Source organism: Myodes glareolus, chromosome 17 (assembly GCF_982192425.1).
Source record: "Myodes glareolus chromosome 17, mMyoGla1.1, whole genome shotgun sequence".
Taxonomy (NCBI): domain Eukaryota; kingdom Metazoa; phylum Chordata; class Mammalia; order Rodentia; family Cricetidae; genus Myodes; species Myodes glareolus.
The window spans coordinates 20,228,829-20,244,199 of NC_142042.1; the positions used below are offsets into that span (position 1 = coordinate 20,228,829).

Genomic DNA, 15,371 nt, shown 5'->3' on the forward strand with positions numbered 1-15,371 from the left:
CTCTTTAAATTACAGTCCTTGACTCAACAGTTTTGTCTATCCATCAGACCTTTCCAACCCAATCACAAATTAGCATGTGTAGTTACGTGAAGAAGAAAAAAATGCTGGTGACTTGTTTGGAAATGACTACCCGCATGATCATCATACCCAATGCTTCCCTTCCTGAAGAAACCAAGTAATTATGTTTAATGCCACAGTAGTAACTAATGGACAAAGCAAGACTGGTAACTAGCTCCAGTGCCCCCTGCATATCCCTTGCTTCGCTGCTTACAAACTTAACATCAACAAGGTCAAGGCCCTAAATCAAAGGTACAGATGAGGACTGGTGAAAAACATAGAAACAGCATTTTGATTTTTGAAAATGGGAACTTCAACTCTCACATCTCATGAAAACTGTTAGTTTTCACTTTTTGCTGCTTGTTTGAAACAGGGTCTCACTTAGGCATCAGCTGGTCTCAAATAGTGGTAATGCACCTGCTCCAGCCTCTGGAATGATAGAATTACAAGTATGAGTCATCATACCAGTCTCCTGAAAATTTGAACTTGATCAGTGTTAAGCAGCTACTGTCAAGTAATGTGCTACCTCTATGTTCATTATCCCTATACAATCAAACATCACAGTGTCAAACTGATGGCTCAGCAATTAAGTGTACCAGCTACCTTCCAAAGGATTAAACTTCGGCACCCCTCATGTGGGGTGGTTCACAACCACCTGTAAATCCAACTTCAAGGAACCTAATGCCTTCTTCTGGCCTCCACAGCCACCTGCATTCACATCCCCATACTCAGTCATACACTCATACTCATACTCATACACACACACACACACACACACACACACTTCAAAAGGTAACAAGAGTGCCTATCTCACAGATAATCAAACGTTTTAATGAACGATTATACTATCATTATCTCAGAAAACTATGTGTAGGAAAACAAGACAATGGGGATGGAGCAGATAAATGAAAGTACTATACTGCAGCATGATTAATACAAACCCAGAGACAGAAATTAGGGTTCAACCTGAAGGTCAGAAAAGCGAAACAGCCTGCCACTGGCTCTAACCTCTACCTCAGTCCAAAATGGTGATCCTGCGTCCAGGAATCTCAGAATGAGACTGAGAGCTGTCTCCTCATATAATCATCTCTAGTGCTGGGATTAAGGGTGTGTACCATTACCAATCAGTTTCTATGGCAAACTAGTGCGGCTACTGGGATTAAAGGTGTATGTCACCACTGTAGGATGATCAGTGTGGCTGTTTTACTCTCTGATCTTCAGGTAAGCTTATTTATTAAAATACAAATGAAATGCTACTACATTGTACTGAAACCTATTTTTTGTGCTAACTTAAAAATATTTATTAAAAACTATAGTACAAAGCAATCAAAACACACTAGTACAGCAAAAGCAGAAAGAGGGACACTGAGAAGGCAGAGGGGCAAGAGGCAACTGGATCAATGCAGATCAAGCTGGCAGTTCCTTCAGTGCAGTAAAGAGATATGCAGAAGGAAAACCTATTAAGGAAGCAGATTCCTCAATTCCCTCTGCTATTCTCAATCTACTGGTACTGCTGTCCTGAGTTCAAAAGTAAGTAGCAATCTTGAAGGAAACAGGCAAAGAAAAGTATGAGTGTGCTCTCTGTCTCTATCTCTCTGTATCTCTCTCTCACACACACAGAGAAAACCAAAGTTATGTTTTTACATGCACATATAATAATTACAGGAAGCTATAAGTGTGGTGATACTTTGTGATCTAAGAAATAAAGTGTGCCTGAAGATCAGAGTGCAGAGCTAACTCACTAGTAAACCATAAAGCCAGGCAGTGGTGGCACACACCTTTAATACTTGTACCTGAGAATCACAGGCCTTTAATCTCAGCACTAGGTAGGTAGGTGAAGACAGGAAGCGATATGACTGGGCAGAGAAAGGAATATAAGGCAGGAGGAGACAGGAGCTAAGGATTCATTCAGACTGAGGATTCATAGGAACAGGATCTTGCTTATTTAGTCTGAGCATTCAGAGAGGTCAGAACTCTAGTGGCTAGCTGCTCTGCTTCTCTGACCTTCCAGTTTGACTCCGGGGTTTTAGTTAATAAGACAAATTAGAATTCACACAACAAAAAGAACATTCAAAAGACCAAAAAAAAAAAAAAAACCCGACAAAAAAAAAAAAAATCAATCAGACCGAAGAGATTAGGAAATACATAAAATTTCTTCCAAAATAGTCTAAATTCTGAAGAAAAAAAAGAGGTAAACTATTAGCGAATGAATGAACACCAATAGACTTGTCAGTGATGGATGTGAGCCGTCATGTCTAAGAATATCCAGCCTTCCTGCTGTGTGACTGGAGCCAGCCAAAGTGTAACTTTCTTAGCTGTCCCAGATCTCTCTCAGCTCAGACTCCAGCTGCCTCCACCATGCCACCCAGGTTCAAGCAAAATCCTGTGTCTGAGTACACAGGATGTTAAATCTGCCTGCTCTGCCACCCCCAAAGACAAACAAACAAACAAAACCCACAAAAGTAAAAACAGAAGACTGGTGACGTTAAAGACAAGGGTCAAGAGCACTATGGTGAAACCGACCAGGGGAAGGGAGCACCTCCTGCCTCTGCCCAGACCATCAGAGCCCAGAGAAACACCACAAAGGAGAGGAACTCTTTTGCTGTTGTTTGGTTTCAAGAGGCAGGGTTTCTCTGTTAACAGCCCTGGCTGATCTAGAACTCACTTTGTAGACCAGACTGGCCTCAAACTCATAACTCAGAGATCCACCTGCCTCTGCCTCCTGAGTTCTGAGACTAAAGGTGTGTATGTGCCGCTACCACCTAGCTGAGGGTAACTATTATGAATAAAGATATCCCAGAAAACTTTGTGGAGCTACTACAAAGTCTGTGGCTGCAATGCTGTTGGCTACCACCTTCATGACACCAACAGTGGTACAGTGGAATAGTCAACTAGTTAAGAATTACAAAGGAAAATATTTCAATAAATAAAAAAATTCAGGAGGCACCAGAACAATGGATAAAAACACGTATGCTTATAGGTACAAAAGGAAAACAAGCCATTGTGTAAATGAACAAAGACTTTTGAACAGCTACAATAGATGCTAAACACAGAGAGGCTTCAAATACCAATGGAGGCACAATACAATTTAGTTACCAAGGTCTCAAAACCATTTCATTTCCATGTACACCTATTTACTTATTCTGACAATTTCATATATGTATATATATAAACATTCATCTCCAGCGCCCTCTCTTACCTCCCACTCCCAATAAACAAGCCATTCTTCCCTATTTTTTCTGTCTAATGTTTTGTGACCCTCTGAGCTCAATCAGAACCATCTGCATGACCATGGGGGGGGGATTATTTAATGGAGCAAAGGAAATCTCAGTGGTTATATCACTGAAAAAATAATTCCCATTTATCTTAGCCCATGTAGTACTTCTTTACAAAAAAAAAAATACTGTTCTAACCAAGTGAGACAAGAAACCAAACGAAAAAGACAATGGGGCACAGCAAATAGACTAGTGCAAGTCACCCAAAGAAGGGAACCAGAAACACGGTGCACTAGGTAACAGAAAGCGGCATGTGATTTAGGCGAAAGTGACAAGTAATGTGATTTGATGGGCTATACTGCCAGCATGCCCATTATACCACCTTATCTAATAAACACAAGCAGAACACTAGTTCAATGGCAGAGCACTTGCTTTGCATGTGTAAGGCCTGGGTTCGGGTAACAGCAGTGTAAAATATAAAAATAAAACTTAAAACACACCAACTGTTGTGGTATGTCTGGCCCAGATCTTAATTTATACATTACTCATTTTGACCACATCAATGAAGCTTTTTTCTTCTGTTCAGCTGGCTTGTACATTTACTAAAACAACCAAGCTTTAATCTAATCTTAAAACAAGCTAAGAGTGGTCCACTCCTACAGACTGGCCCACAGACAGAACAGTGGAGTCCAACCTTCTCAGGCCATGCCCACAGTTTTATTTACAGCCTCCTCCAGGACTTAGACTACAAGTTTCTAGAAGCTGATGTCAGATTACAAGTTCAAAATTACACTTTGTTTTTGGTTTTTTTTTTCTTCAACAATGGCAGCAGCATCTTTTTCTTATACACAATATAGGTTTTTCAGTGTTGTGTTAGTTTTTTTGCTTGCTCATTTTTGCCACCAAAGCTGAACAGTTAGTAAGGCCCATTGTTACAGACCTGTAATTCTAGAAGCTGAAAGGTGATGACAAGTTCAAGCCCTACACGGGCTACAGAATAAGTTCAAGACCAGCCTTACGCATCACACAGTCTGTTTCAAAATAAAAACAAAACTAAGGCAGACCACTTACCTACTCAACAAGTACCCTAGACTCAATCTCCAATATTATTAGTATTAATGTAAAATGCAGCTTACTATTAAGTAAATAAATATGGGGCTGGGCAGTAGCAGAACGTTCCTTTAATCCCAGCACTTGGGAGGTAGGCAGATGATCTCTGAATTTGAAGCCTGGTCTACAAAGTGAGTTCCAGGACAGCCCCAGAGTTATTTAACCAGAGTTAAATTTAAAAACAAAACAAAACAAAACAAAAACAAAAACAAAAAACAACCTGCGTCAAACCCGACCCCCACCACCACCACATGCAAGAAAGGGCATAAGTAGGGGAGACAATGTCAGAACTAGATGTCTCATTCCACCAAGTAAAGTCTCCAGTAACCAGGAGTGAGCTTTATCTCTTTGAGTCACTAAACAAAGAATTCCATTGACACCCACCTCCAACCCAAACATCACAGGGTATTGCCAAGGCTATTGGTTGCTCTCCACAACCTCATGGTAAGACTCTATTACTGAAGACAACACTTAAGTCACTGAACACAAAGGTCCAGCTGGTGTCTAACTAAAAGCTTCACCCCTATTGACTACCATCAGGGTACTGGAATGTACTCTGCATGCTATCAAGAGATCAGTGCCTTATTTAACCCACATCTAAGACATTTCTTGCAGTGAGAATTAACAGAGATCCACAACCGGACAATTTGCAGAGAGAGAAATTATGTGGAGCACGCAGTCCTGAATGGGATGTCTTTATTAAAGCACTCCCACAAGGCTTAGGGATCTATGTGGAAGAAGCAGAAAAACGGTAGGAGCCAGAGATGAAAACACGCCAAGAAAAGTGTCTTTGCAGGATTCATGCACATATGTACACATGCATGTATGACTGTCTCGGCACGAACAAGGCCTGGACAGTTTCAAGGTAGAGAGGGGTCCTAGCATTAACAGGGAGAAGCAGACACCAGCTTCTATCACTAACCAAGAAACCAAGAAGCTCTCTGCAATTGATACCTGTTGGCAACGGGAAAATCAGTTTTCTCCAACTGAATGTCACTGGGTATATCAACCACACTCCAGGGCAGGACCCAGGCCCAGGAGGAGTTGACCAACATAAAAAAGAAACTCAGTGGTATTTTTGTGAATTTCTTTCTTTCCTTTTGCTTTGCTTTTTTTTTGGGGGGGGGTCTTATTGGTCTTTTGCTTGTTTTGATTTGGTGAGAGTTTTAAAGAACATAACATTGTATGGGTAGGGAAGTGGGGAGAGACTGGGAGGAGGTTAAAAAAACGTGGTAAGAACATATTGCATGAAAATTTTAATTAAAAAAAATCACAGGGCAGTAGTGGCATGACATGGGATTTCCCTCTGTATATTAAGATTATGTATGTTTTATTACTATTGGTTATTAAAGAAGCTGTTTCAGGCAATGGCTTAGTAAAGCCAGGCAGGAAATCCGAACAGAGATATGGAAAGAAAGTAGGCAGTCAAAGAGATGCCTAGCTACTGAAGGAGACAGAAGCCCGCCAGAACCTTACCAGTAGGCCACAACCTCGTGGTAATACACACATTAATAGAAATGGGTTAATTCAAGATGTAAGAGCTAGCTAGAAATATGCCCGAGTCATTAGCGGAACAGTGCTGTAATTAATATAGTTTCTGTGTGATTATTCGGGTGTGGGCAGCCGAGAACCGAACAAGCAGTCTCCATCTACAGTGGCACATGCCTTTAATCCTAGTACTCAAGAGATAGAGGCAGGAAGATCTCTGTGAGTCCAAGGACAGTCTGGCATACAGAGCGAGTTCCAGGACAGCCAGAACAGTTACAGAGAGAAACCCTCTCTCAAAAATAAAACTTCTATAGTAGGAAAAAAAGAGGAACAACTGTCCCAAGTTAGAACAGTAGGTAGTAGGCAGACAGACAAAAAGAAATAATATGGAGCTGGAAAGAAAGCTCAGTGGTTAAGATCACTTGCTGCTCTTCCAGAGGACCCAGGTTCAATTCCCAACACTCATATGGTGGCTCACAACTACCTGTAAGTAGAGGTCCAAGAATACAATGCCTTTTTCTGGCCTCCTCCGGCCCCTTCCCATACACATAAATAAAAATAAAATATATTTAAGACTTTTTTATAGTATGACTATGACAATGGAGTAAAAAGAAAATTGATTTCCCAAGTGGTTTCTAGCTTATTACTATAAACCATATATGTACATAATGTACTATTACTCTAAAGCATATGTATGCACATAGGTATTATGTATGACAGGCATATACAATTTCCATTATTTTTTAACTCAGAACAATACCAATTTTATACACTAAATGATAATCTCTAAAACTGGTAAGCAGAAGTGTTTTTAGTGTAAATTTAAATAATTTAGCCAGCCAAATAGGACATCCTCAATTGTGCTTTCAAAATTAAATCAAATACAAAACACATATAATCCACACGAAGGAGAACCAACTCTCACAGCGCCCCCCATCCTCTAGTCCCTTTAGCATGTGTCCCCTCATTAAGTGTAATAAAATAAATATTACTAGAAAACAAGCAAATAAGTAATATTTAAACCAATCTGGGGATATGCAAGAGCTACTTTTCACAATAAAAGGCCAATGTACACACACACCTTAACTCAGCACTCAAAAGGCAAAGGTTGGTGGATCTGAGTTCTGGGCCAATCAGAGATACAGTGAAACCTTGTCTCAAAAACAAAAATGGGGTGTGTGTGTTAGCCTGTGCACACTGGGGAGATGGCTTAGCGGTTCGAAGTACTTGTTGCTCCTGTAGAGTATAAAGCACCCACATGAGAGTTCACAAGCATTTGTAACTACAATTCCAGAGAACCCAAGGTCCTCTGACCTCCATAAGGCACCCACATACACATTCACATAGACTTATACACAAGTAATAAAGAAAAAGCAAAGTAAGACATGACTCAGTCTGAGACATCGATGCATTTAATGTTTCACATTAATTCTTGCTTAATAGAAAATAATTAGTTTTTTTCTATACTCCTAAGCATTTTACAACAATCAAATTATACATCAATACAACTGGCAATTTTTTCAGTAATTCTGTGCATTTTATATAAAGCATTTAAAAATTTTTAGATTCTATCCATAGCGATTCAAAAAGAAAAGTCTAGAGAGTATGACTACAGACTTCATCACTACATACAGTAACAAATGCTAAAGGAATCTATGTGAATTCTGGATCAAGAGCATGGATTAATTATTTTTAAAAATTCTAAAAGCATAATAAAGTCTAAATACCATTACAGAGTTTATAGAGCCAAAATAAAAAATAAACTATACAATTTCAAAAGAAAAATATATGCTTATGTGTACATTCCTGTCTATATCTAATATACACATTTTATGTTACATATATATAAAATTCATAACCCTACCATTCAAGCCATATGGCACAGACTTTCATTGGAATGATTTCATATTAGGTTATTCATGTTTAATGATGACCTAAGCATCAATTTTATCTTCAATATACAAATTTTACTGAAAAGTAAAGTTGAATACTTTAGTTTTGGTTGAATTTTGATGCACTTTCCTCCCCTTAACATCAATAACATTTGAGATTTGGTGCGGGGTGTAAGTCCTAACTCATTTAGCACCTATATAATCTTGGTAAGATAAAATACAATTTGCAAAAATATAAATTCCTTACCTATAAAATACTTAATTCATATAAAATATAAGGAGCAAAATGATGCACTTTTCACCTTTCTACTAAGGAATCAGATATCCTTGCCTTCGGCGACACTTAAAATGGACAGACATTGTGGCTGCCAGGCTCCTGTCCCCTAAGATTTCATATGGAAATACTAATACGTTGAATTAAAATCTGTCACTATAAGCCAAACAGTGGTGGCACGTGTCTTTAATCTCAGCACTCGGGAGGCAGAGGCAGGCAGATCTCTGTGAGTTTGAGGCCAGCCTGGTCTACAAGAGCTCCAAAGCTACAGAGAAACCGTCTTAAAAAAAAAAAACAAAAACAAAATCTGCCACTGTAAAAGCAAAGACTGACTATTACTGCTAAATTCTGTACAGTATGTTGCAGTAACAAGCTTCCATACATGTTAATATGCATTACAGCTCAACTGTCCCCCAAAATAACTTTCACCCTGGTAAACCTCACTAAAATGACTTAGTCTACAGTAAGTAAATTCCTGTTTGTGGTTTCTTTTCTTTTTAAAAATTCACTGAAACTTTCCACTAGCAAAATATCCTAAGAGGTAAACAAGATCAGGAGAAGGGAAGCGGTCACTTGCTGTCTTTTGAAATCTACCTACAGAGTGCTAGACAAGTACTAAAGCATGACTATACACAATGAGCTCTCCATATTTGTGAGTTTACTATCGATAAAATCAACAAACTTTAAACACAGGATGTTCTAGGTAAAAACCAGCTCCTACCCTGAAAACGTACATGATTTTTTTGTCACTATTCCCTAAAGAACACAGGCAGACCTTGCTGTGGCATTTGTGTTACACTGGATATATTATCAAGTTCACAGCAGGATGTCTAAGTTACATGCAAACACACCACCGCATATGAGACAAAAGTTATCTACAGGCTATTTTCTTAAAATTCTATGCTTTAATTCAACATGATCATGCAAGCGTTATCTTAAAGCCTATCTACACAATCTTAAGTCACAGCTGAAACAAAGCCCCTGGTAAGCTTATGGACACTAAGCTCCCTTTCTGAAGATCCCCTGCATGCCCAGCAGATGGACGCCAGTGTGATGCTCGAGCACATACTCTAGGACGTGGCTGCCTTAAAGGTCTCCTATCTGTGAAATAAGAGTAACTCTCCACTTATCTAACAGAACTGCTGCAAGCATTGAATGAATATATATAAAGTACTTGCTATGTGATGACTGATACACACTAAATTAGAAATTAATAAAGATCTGCCTATTATATTAAAAATAGCCACTACAAAAGCAAACAGTTGTTTCAAACAGGCGGTGATTAAAAGGTCACTTTTTAAAAAATCACTTGCTTAGAACACTAATTCCACATTCCAGGAAATACTAGTCAGGCTTGTCATGATTCAACATAAATCCACTTGGCATAGTATGACTAAACCTCCCATCAATCTCCATGGAATAATGTATTTTTAAAATTATGATATAGGCAGAGGGATACACGCACACTCTTGTACACACACACACATTCAGTGACAACTACTTGTTTTTGACTATAAGACAAAAAATGATTATTTTTTAGATGAAAGGAAATCCTTTCTCTAGATGTGACTAGACTCTTCAGTAAGGACAGGAAAGGGGACAGACAGTACCTGAACCTGTGATCATAGGCTTCCCACTGCTTGCTAATGGCCAAGGACTGGCAAGCAAGAATTTCACCGCAGCAGATGTGTGCATACAGATGTGTGCATTCCTGTATACAGAACCTTGATCTGGGTATAAACATGAGATCCACAAATATCAACCCCTAATACATTTAAAAATCAGGATCACTTTAGGATATTTGACTCCCATTTTCAGGAAGACTGAGAAATTTCAACGTTCCGTCACAGAGAAATTTAAAAGATACTATACAAGCCATGCTCATTTCCACTTCTCAGTCATCTCCCTGAGAAAGATGGCACAACTTACAATCTAACAGGAGACTTGATTGCTAGGGCAGCTATTGGACATTCTTTTATGAAGCCCAGTACTTCTACTGAAGTTTATATTCTTAGCCTTCTACAGCAGTGGCTCTCAACCTTCCAATGCTGCTACTTCTTAACTGGAATTTTGCTACTTTATGAATCATTATAAATATGTGTTTTCTGATGATCCTAGGAGACCCCTATGAAAGGACTGCTCACCCCCAATTGAAAGCTGCTGTTCTAGAAATTAAAAGTGTTTCATGAAAGCGTTATTTGCTTAGGACTTTTTGTTCAATCTGGATTAAACCATCCTGACTCATTTTACATCTCAATCTATGTAACTATGATGTGTAAAATGTATATTCACATCTCATTTCTCTAAGTTAAATAATTACACAGATTGAGTATAAAGTGAAGTGAAGTGAAATGTGAAATAAACACTGAACATAGCTCCTAACAAAATGGGTTCCTCACTTTAAAAAAAAAATTGCCAAAGTCTTCTTACCAATCAAGAGCTTTTAGTTGATTTTATAACATCTGGCTCTTTTTCTGTTTTCTTTCAAAGCTTTCAAACATATATTATTTATTTTTCTATGTGTGTACACTTGCCTTGGTATGGCCTTGGAAGACAGAGGGCCAACTACGCATGGGGTCCTGTTTGCACCGTGAGGGTTCTAGGTCTCCAACTCAGATACTCAAGCTTGGCAGCAATCGCCTTTACCCCTAAATCTCAGCCTACCCCCCCCCCTTTTTTTAAAGATTTTATTTTGCTTTGAGACAAGGTCTTGACATGTAGGCCAGGCCATGCTCAAACTCACAATTCTCTTGCCTCCACTTTCGAGGACTCGGATTACAGGCACGCACCAGCACAGCTGGCTTCTCCATGTTTAACAGTCTTATTTTAAAAGCGGGTTGCTAAGTATAAAGAGAGGAACTATTCAGACTAGTAGGTGTGGTGGTGTACACCGGTAGATCCCAACACTGGGAAGGCAAAAGAACTCCTCCTCAAGTTTTAGGTTGACCAGCCAAATCTACAAAATGAGTTCCAGATCTACACACATTTAAAAAAAAAAAGAAGAAATTATAAAAACTAATCAAAGTATTCTCCAAATAATAAGAAAAACCTAGCAGAGTTACCTAAAAAGAAGCATAAACCACAAGACGACAGTTGAGGGCACAGTCTGCCATCTTCACTCAGTCTAATTTTGACTTTCCTACAATTCCAAACTAAGAGGAGTAGCCTTTGTCCACATGTTCTGTGAAACAATACACTTCCCTTACCCTTTTGACCTTCTCAATTTATATTTGTAAGCTATTACTTAACTAAGCTCAAACATTTAAAAACATTGCATTATCAAATTGACAATGACTGATCATTTATAGAATTTCCAGTATAAAAATCTGACAAACATTTATAAAAGGATATGAAAGGGGAGAAAAATTACCTACTCGTGACTCTAAAGTGGTTCTCAACCTTCCGAATGCTGCTACCCTTTAATACAGTCCCTTATGCTGTGGTGACCCCCAACCATAAAATTATTTTTGTTGCAACTTCATAACTGTAATTTTGCTACTGTCATGAATCGAAATGTAAATATCTGTGTTTTTAGATGCTCTTAGGTGACCCCTGTGAAAGGGTCATTCAACACCCGAAAGGGGTCACAACCCACAAGTTGAGAACCACTGCTCTAAGTGCTTATAATCAAGCATACTGCTAAAAAAAATTTAAAGAAACTTACATGCTAAATGAAAATAGCAATGACCAAATAAGATTGCAAGCTTCAATACAGTTCTTCAATTTATCCAATAGTAAAATAAATCAGCTGCTTTAAAAACCTGGAAAAGCACTAGTGTAGTTTAGCACCAGGCCCTGAGCTGAAATCAAGCACCAAAACCAAATCTTTTTGCTTTTCAAGACAGGGTTTCTCTGTGTAGCCCTAGCTGTCCTGGAACTCACTCTGTAGACCAGGCTGGCCTCGAACTCAGATCCACCTTCCTCTGCCTCCGAAGTGTTGGGATTAAAGGCATGAGCCACCATAGGCAAGCTTCAAAAACAAATCTTAAAAATATTAAAAAGAATATCACATGACTGGTCTGGAGGCAGGGGGTGAACAAAAAAGGAGTACCTCGATGTCATGTTACACACTATCCTCAACTAGTTTCAATGCAACTTTCACAACAGGATCATCACTAGGAGTATTTCGCCTCTGGCCCCACCACAGGCAGTAAGGCCCCATAAGAGCTCACAATGAACAAGTACAGACCATACTTTGTACAACTTTGTACTCTAAATCTCACTCCTTACCCCACCCTAAAAATATCAGCAGCTCTGTACTGACTCAGAACAGAATCTAAAGACTCTAAATTGAGGCTTTAACACAATCCAAGACTTAAATGTAACTGAAGTATCACATAACACACTGCTGTTTTATTGCTCAGGATCTTCTCAGTTTTGCCTCTATTACCCATATTTTCCCCTAACACTTGGTAGAGAAAGGTATAAGATTCAGTTAGATGTAGACATCAGAACCTGTCAGGAGAGTTTACTTAAAAAAGCTTCCCTCTTGTTCTTACATAACACGGATACTCTTATAGTCAGTTAATTTCACTAGCAATTTGTGAGGCAGTTTTGCAGACAACCAAATTGTCATGAAAATTGGTATCAATAAAGAACAAGTAAATCATGCCAAAAAAAGTTGCCTTGAATTCTGCCCAGATAAGTCCGTTTTGCAAACTAATCAAATTTCTTTAGTCTATAAGTGAATTTTTAAAAATTTCAAAATATCTGGCAAAGGTAGTCTACCAAGGTTTCTATGTCATAGGTTTCTTGTTGCTAGTCTACACCTTTAATCATCTGAGACCTTATCACACAGGTGTGACATTCCTTAAAAAAACCTGGGACGGATGGTCAGTGAGCCAGCTGCTGGCAAATCCAAACCATGACAAACACATATGACACCAACCACTCTTCTGCCTTCAGGGTAACTACCAACGTGCTGCTCGGTGAGCATCTTGCTTCAATCAATTTCAGAATAGAAATGCTTTAATTAAGAGGAAAGCAGTGCAGGGTAGGTGGGGGGGGGAAGTCAAATGAAAAAGCAGTATTGAGGGGCCAGAGTTCAGCAAAGGCGCTTGAATCTCGATCCTCGGGACTCCAAACGCTGTCCTTTGACTTCCACACGCGAGCCACGGCACGCGCTGCAGTCCCCATGCTAATTTCCTTTTTCATTTAAGCAAAGGCAATCCTGAAAGTTTCTATTTCCAATATTAGTGTTCGCTGGCTATCTTCCGGAGTATCGAGTCGAGTCAGACCACAAGAATCTACCGAGTCGTCGGAGGCGTGCGCGCTGCGCCGGGGAGATGAATGAATGGAAGCCCGGCGCGTGTGAAAGGCAGGTCTGCGTCCAGCCGACCCGCGGCCGCGATCTGTAGGCCTCGCTCCTCCCCCTCCACTCCTCCATGACAGCCCCGTCCCGGTGTGGAGGGGCCCGGACAATGTGATCACCTTCACAGCGGCCCCCTTCGCCCAGCCCCGAGAGGTGCGCGGCGCGACCCCGAGGCGTGCGTCCTCCCCACTCGACCCCGCAGCGCGGCGGCTCTCCGCGGGCTGCGCCCTCTTGCCGCGCCCCTTCCTCCCGCCCGCCCTCCCGCCCGGTCCCGCGCGCCCACCGGCCCCGCCAGCCCACCCTCCTCCGCATCCTGCGCCGCCCGCACGAGGATCCCGGCGGCGAAGGCACAGCTGCCCCTAGGCTTCTCCCTTCGGCTCCTTCCAGGCCGGGTTCACCGCCCACCCGCTCCGCCGAGCACGGTGCCCGCTAAGAGCCCGCCCCGCGCCCCCGGGACCCGGCGCTGATCCCCGCGCCGGCCGCCGACCCGAGCCGCCACCTCGGGGCCCGCGCGGCGCCCCTCCCCCATCGCCCCGGTGCCCGGGCCCCCACACGGCGTGTGCGCTCCACGCTGCCGCCGCCAGCCTCCCGGCGCCAAGGCTGCCCGCGGAAGGTCAGGCCGGGGGACAGGGGCCGGGCGCGGCCGGGGGCGGCGTGCGCGCCGGGAACGCCGTCCCGCGGGGAGTCCCTGAGCGGAGGGAGCCGGAGCGCGGGGACCTCGGGGGTGGGGGCCGAAGGCAATACTCACCGGTTCCACAGTCGCCATCTTAGATCGATCTGATCGCACAACCGCTCCTGAAGGGGGGGCGAGAGGAAAAAAATGAGATTCAAACCGGATTGGCCGGCTCCTGCCCACGTGACGGACGTGTCCGTTTGGCCCTGGCGGCGCCTGCGCAAGACTACAGCTGCGTGAGGACCGAGAGGCTTCTGGGAAGTGGAGTCTCTTTTTTTTTCTTAAGGCGAAGTTTTTTTTTTTAAAAAAAAATGATCACGTGGTCTCTGGCGAGGGTGCGCGGCTCCCGGCGCCGCGGGTGCTTGCTGCAGAGTAGGTTTTAGGCCTCTGCGGTGCTGCGAGCAGAGCTCCGGTCGCAGTCACTCACTGCGGGGCATTCCCGCCGTGCCCTTTGTCGCCCAGTCCTCCCATCTTTCCTAGAAGATTGGGAACTGCAGGCTCAGCACACGCAAGAAGGCTTCATTTGCTTAGCTGAGGTTCTACGACAAGTTGCTTGTGTGTGTGTTTTTTTTATTTAGTTTTCTTTTCGCCTCCCACCATTTTCTCTTGGTTTAGGAAGAGGCGGCGATGGAGTGTCGTTGATGCGGTCTGCGTTCCCCTTGTCCCCGGTCCACTAATGCGGGTGGTCACTCGTTTCCATCGCTGCCCTTAGCGGGTGGGCGGGCTAGCCCACGGTACCCACTCGCACGCTTTGGGGGGGAGGGGTGCACGCGTCGGCTTTTCCTGTTCCCAGTCCTGAGATGAATGCGTCAGGGTTGAATCTTGCTGGACGTAAAAAGTTTGGAAGTTCTGTCCAATCGGTTTCAGTATTCTGCTTGAACGTGAACGGAAATAGCCTACGTCCAGGTGCCAGCCAGGGAAGCCACTCGGGGCTCCGCTGACTCAGCCCTGGACTGAAGGTCAGGAGTCGTTAAGCCGGGTCAACTATGACTCTTGACGTTGACTCATGCTCCTTAGGCGAGTGACTTAATCGCTCGGTGCCTCAGCTTTTTCATTTATGAACCAAAGATGATAATACACTTACCTCACAAGGGTGTGCTGTGGTAAGGACTGTAACCAGCTTTGAAAACGCTTCGGAATCTCAATGCTTAGGAGCAAGCGCGTGCTAAGGACCAGCTGCCTCTGCCTCCGCTGCTGTTCAGTATTTTTCTTTTCCTGATACAGGGTGTCCTGTAGCCCAGGCTAACCTCGAACTTGTGGTCTAAGGGAGGATAGCCTTAATCGTCCTGCCTCCACCTCCCAAAGTACTGGGAGTTCTGGCTAGTGCCGGGGTTGGGGTGGGGTAATGCGG

General features: G+C 42.4%; 1 protein-coding gene across 4 annotated transcripts in view; it reads right to left on the minus strand.

The window, feature by feature from the left end:
• Eif4e (eukaryotic translation initiation factor 4E) overlaps positions 1-15,122 on the minus strand; it is a 35,425-nt gene extending 20,303 nt beyond the window's left edge. The window contains exons 1-2 of one of the 4 annotated variants that reach the window (XM_087897524.1): positions 15,105-15,122; positions 14,096-14,142 (exon numbers count right to left, since the gene is read on the minus strand). In XM_087897524.1, the coding sequence (XP_087753650.1) occupies positions 14,096-14,113 (18 nt within the window). In that variant the 5' untranslated portion in view covers positions 14,114-14,142; positions 15,105-15,122. Of the gene's footprint in view, positions 1-14,095; positions 14,959-15,104 lie in introns of those variants that run through there. The other 3 variants (XM_087897526.1, XM_048456865.3, XM_087897525.1) reach the window with 3 other exon arrangements.
• Positions 15,123-15,371: the final 249 nt, after the last annotated feature.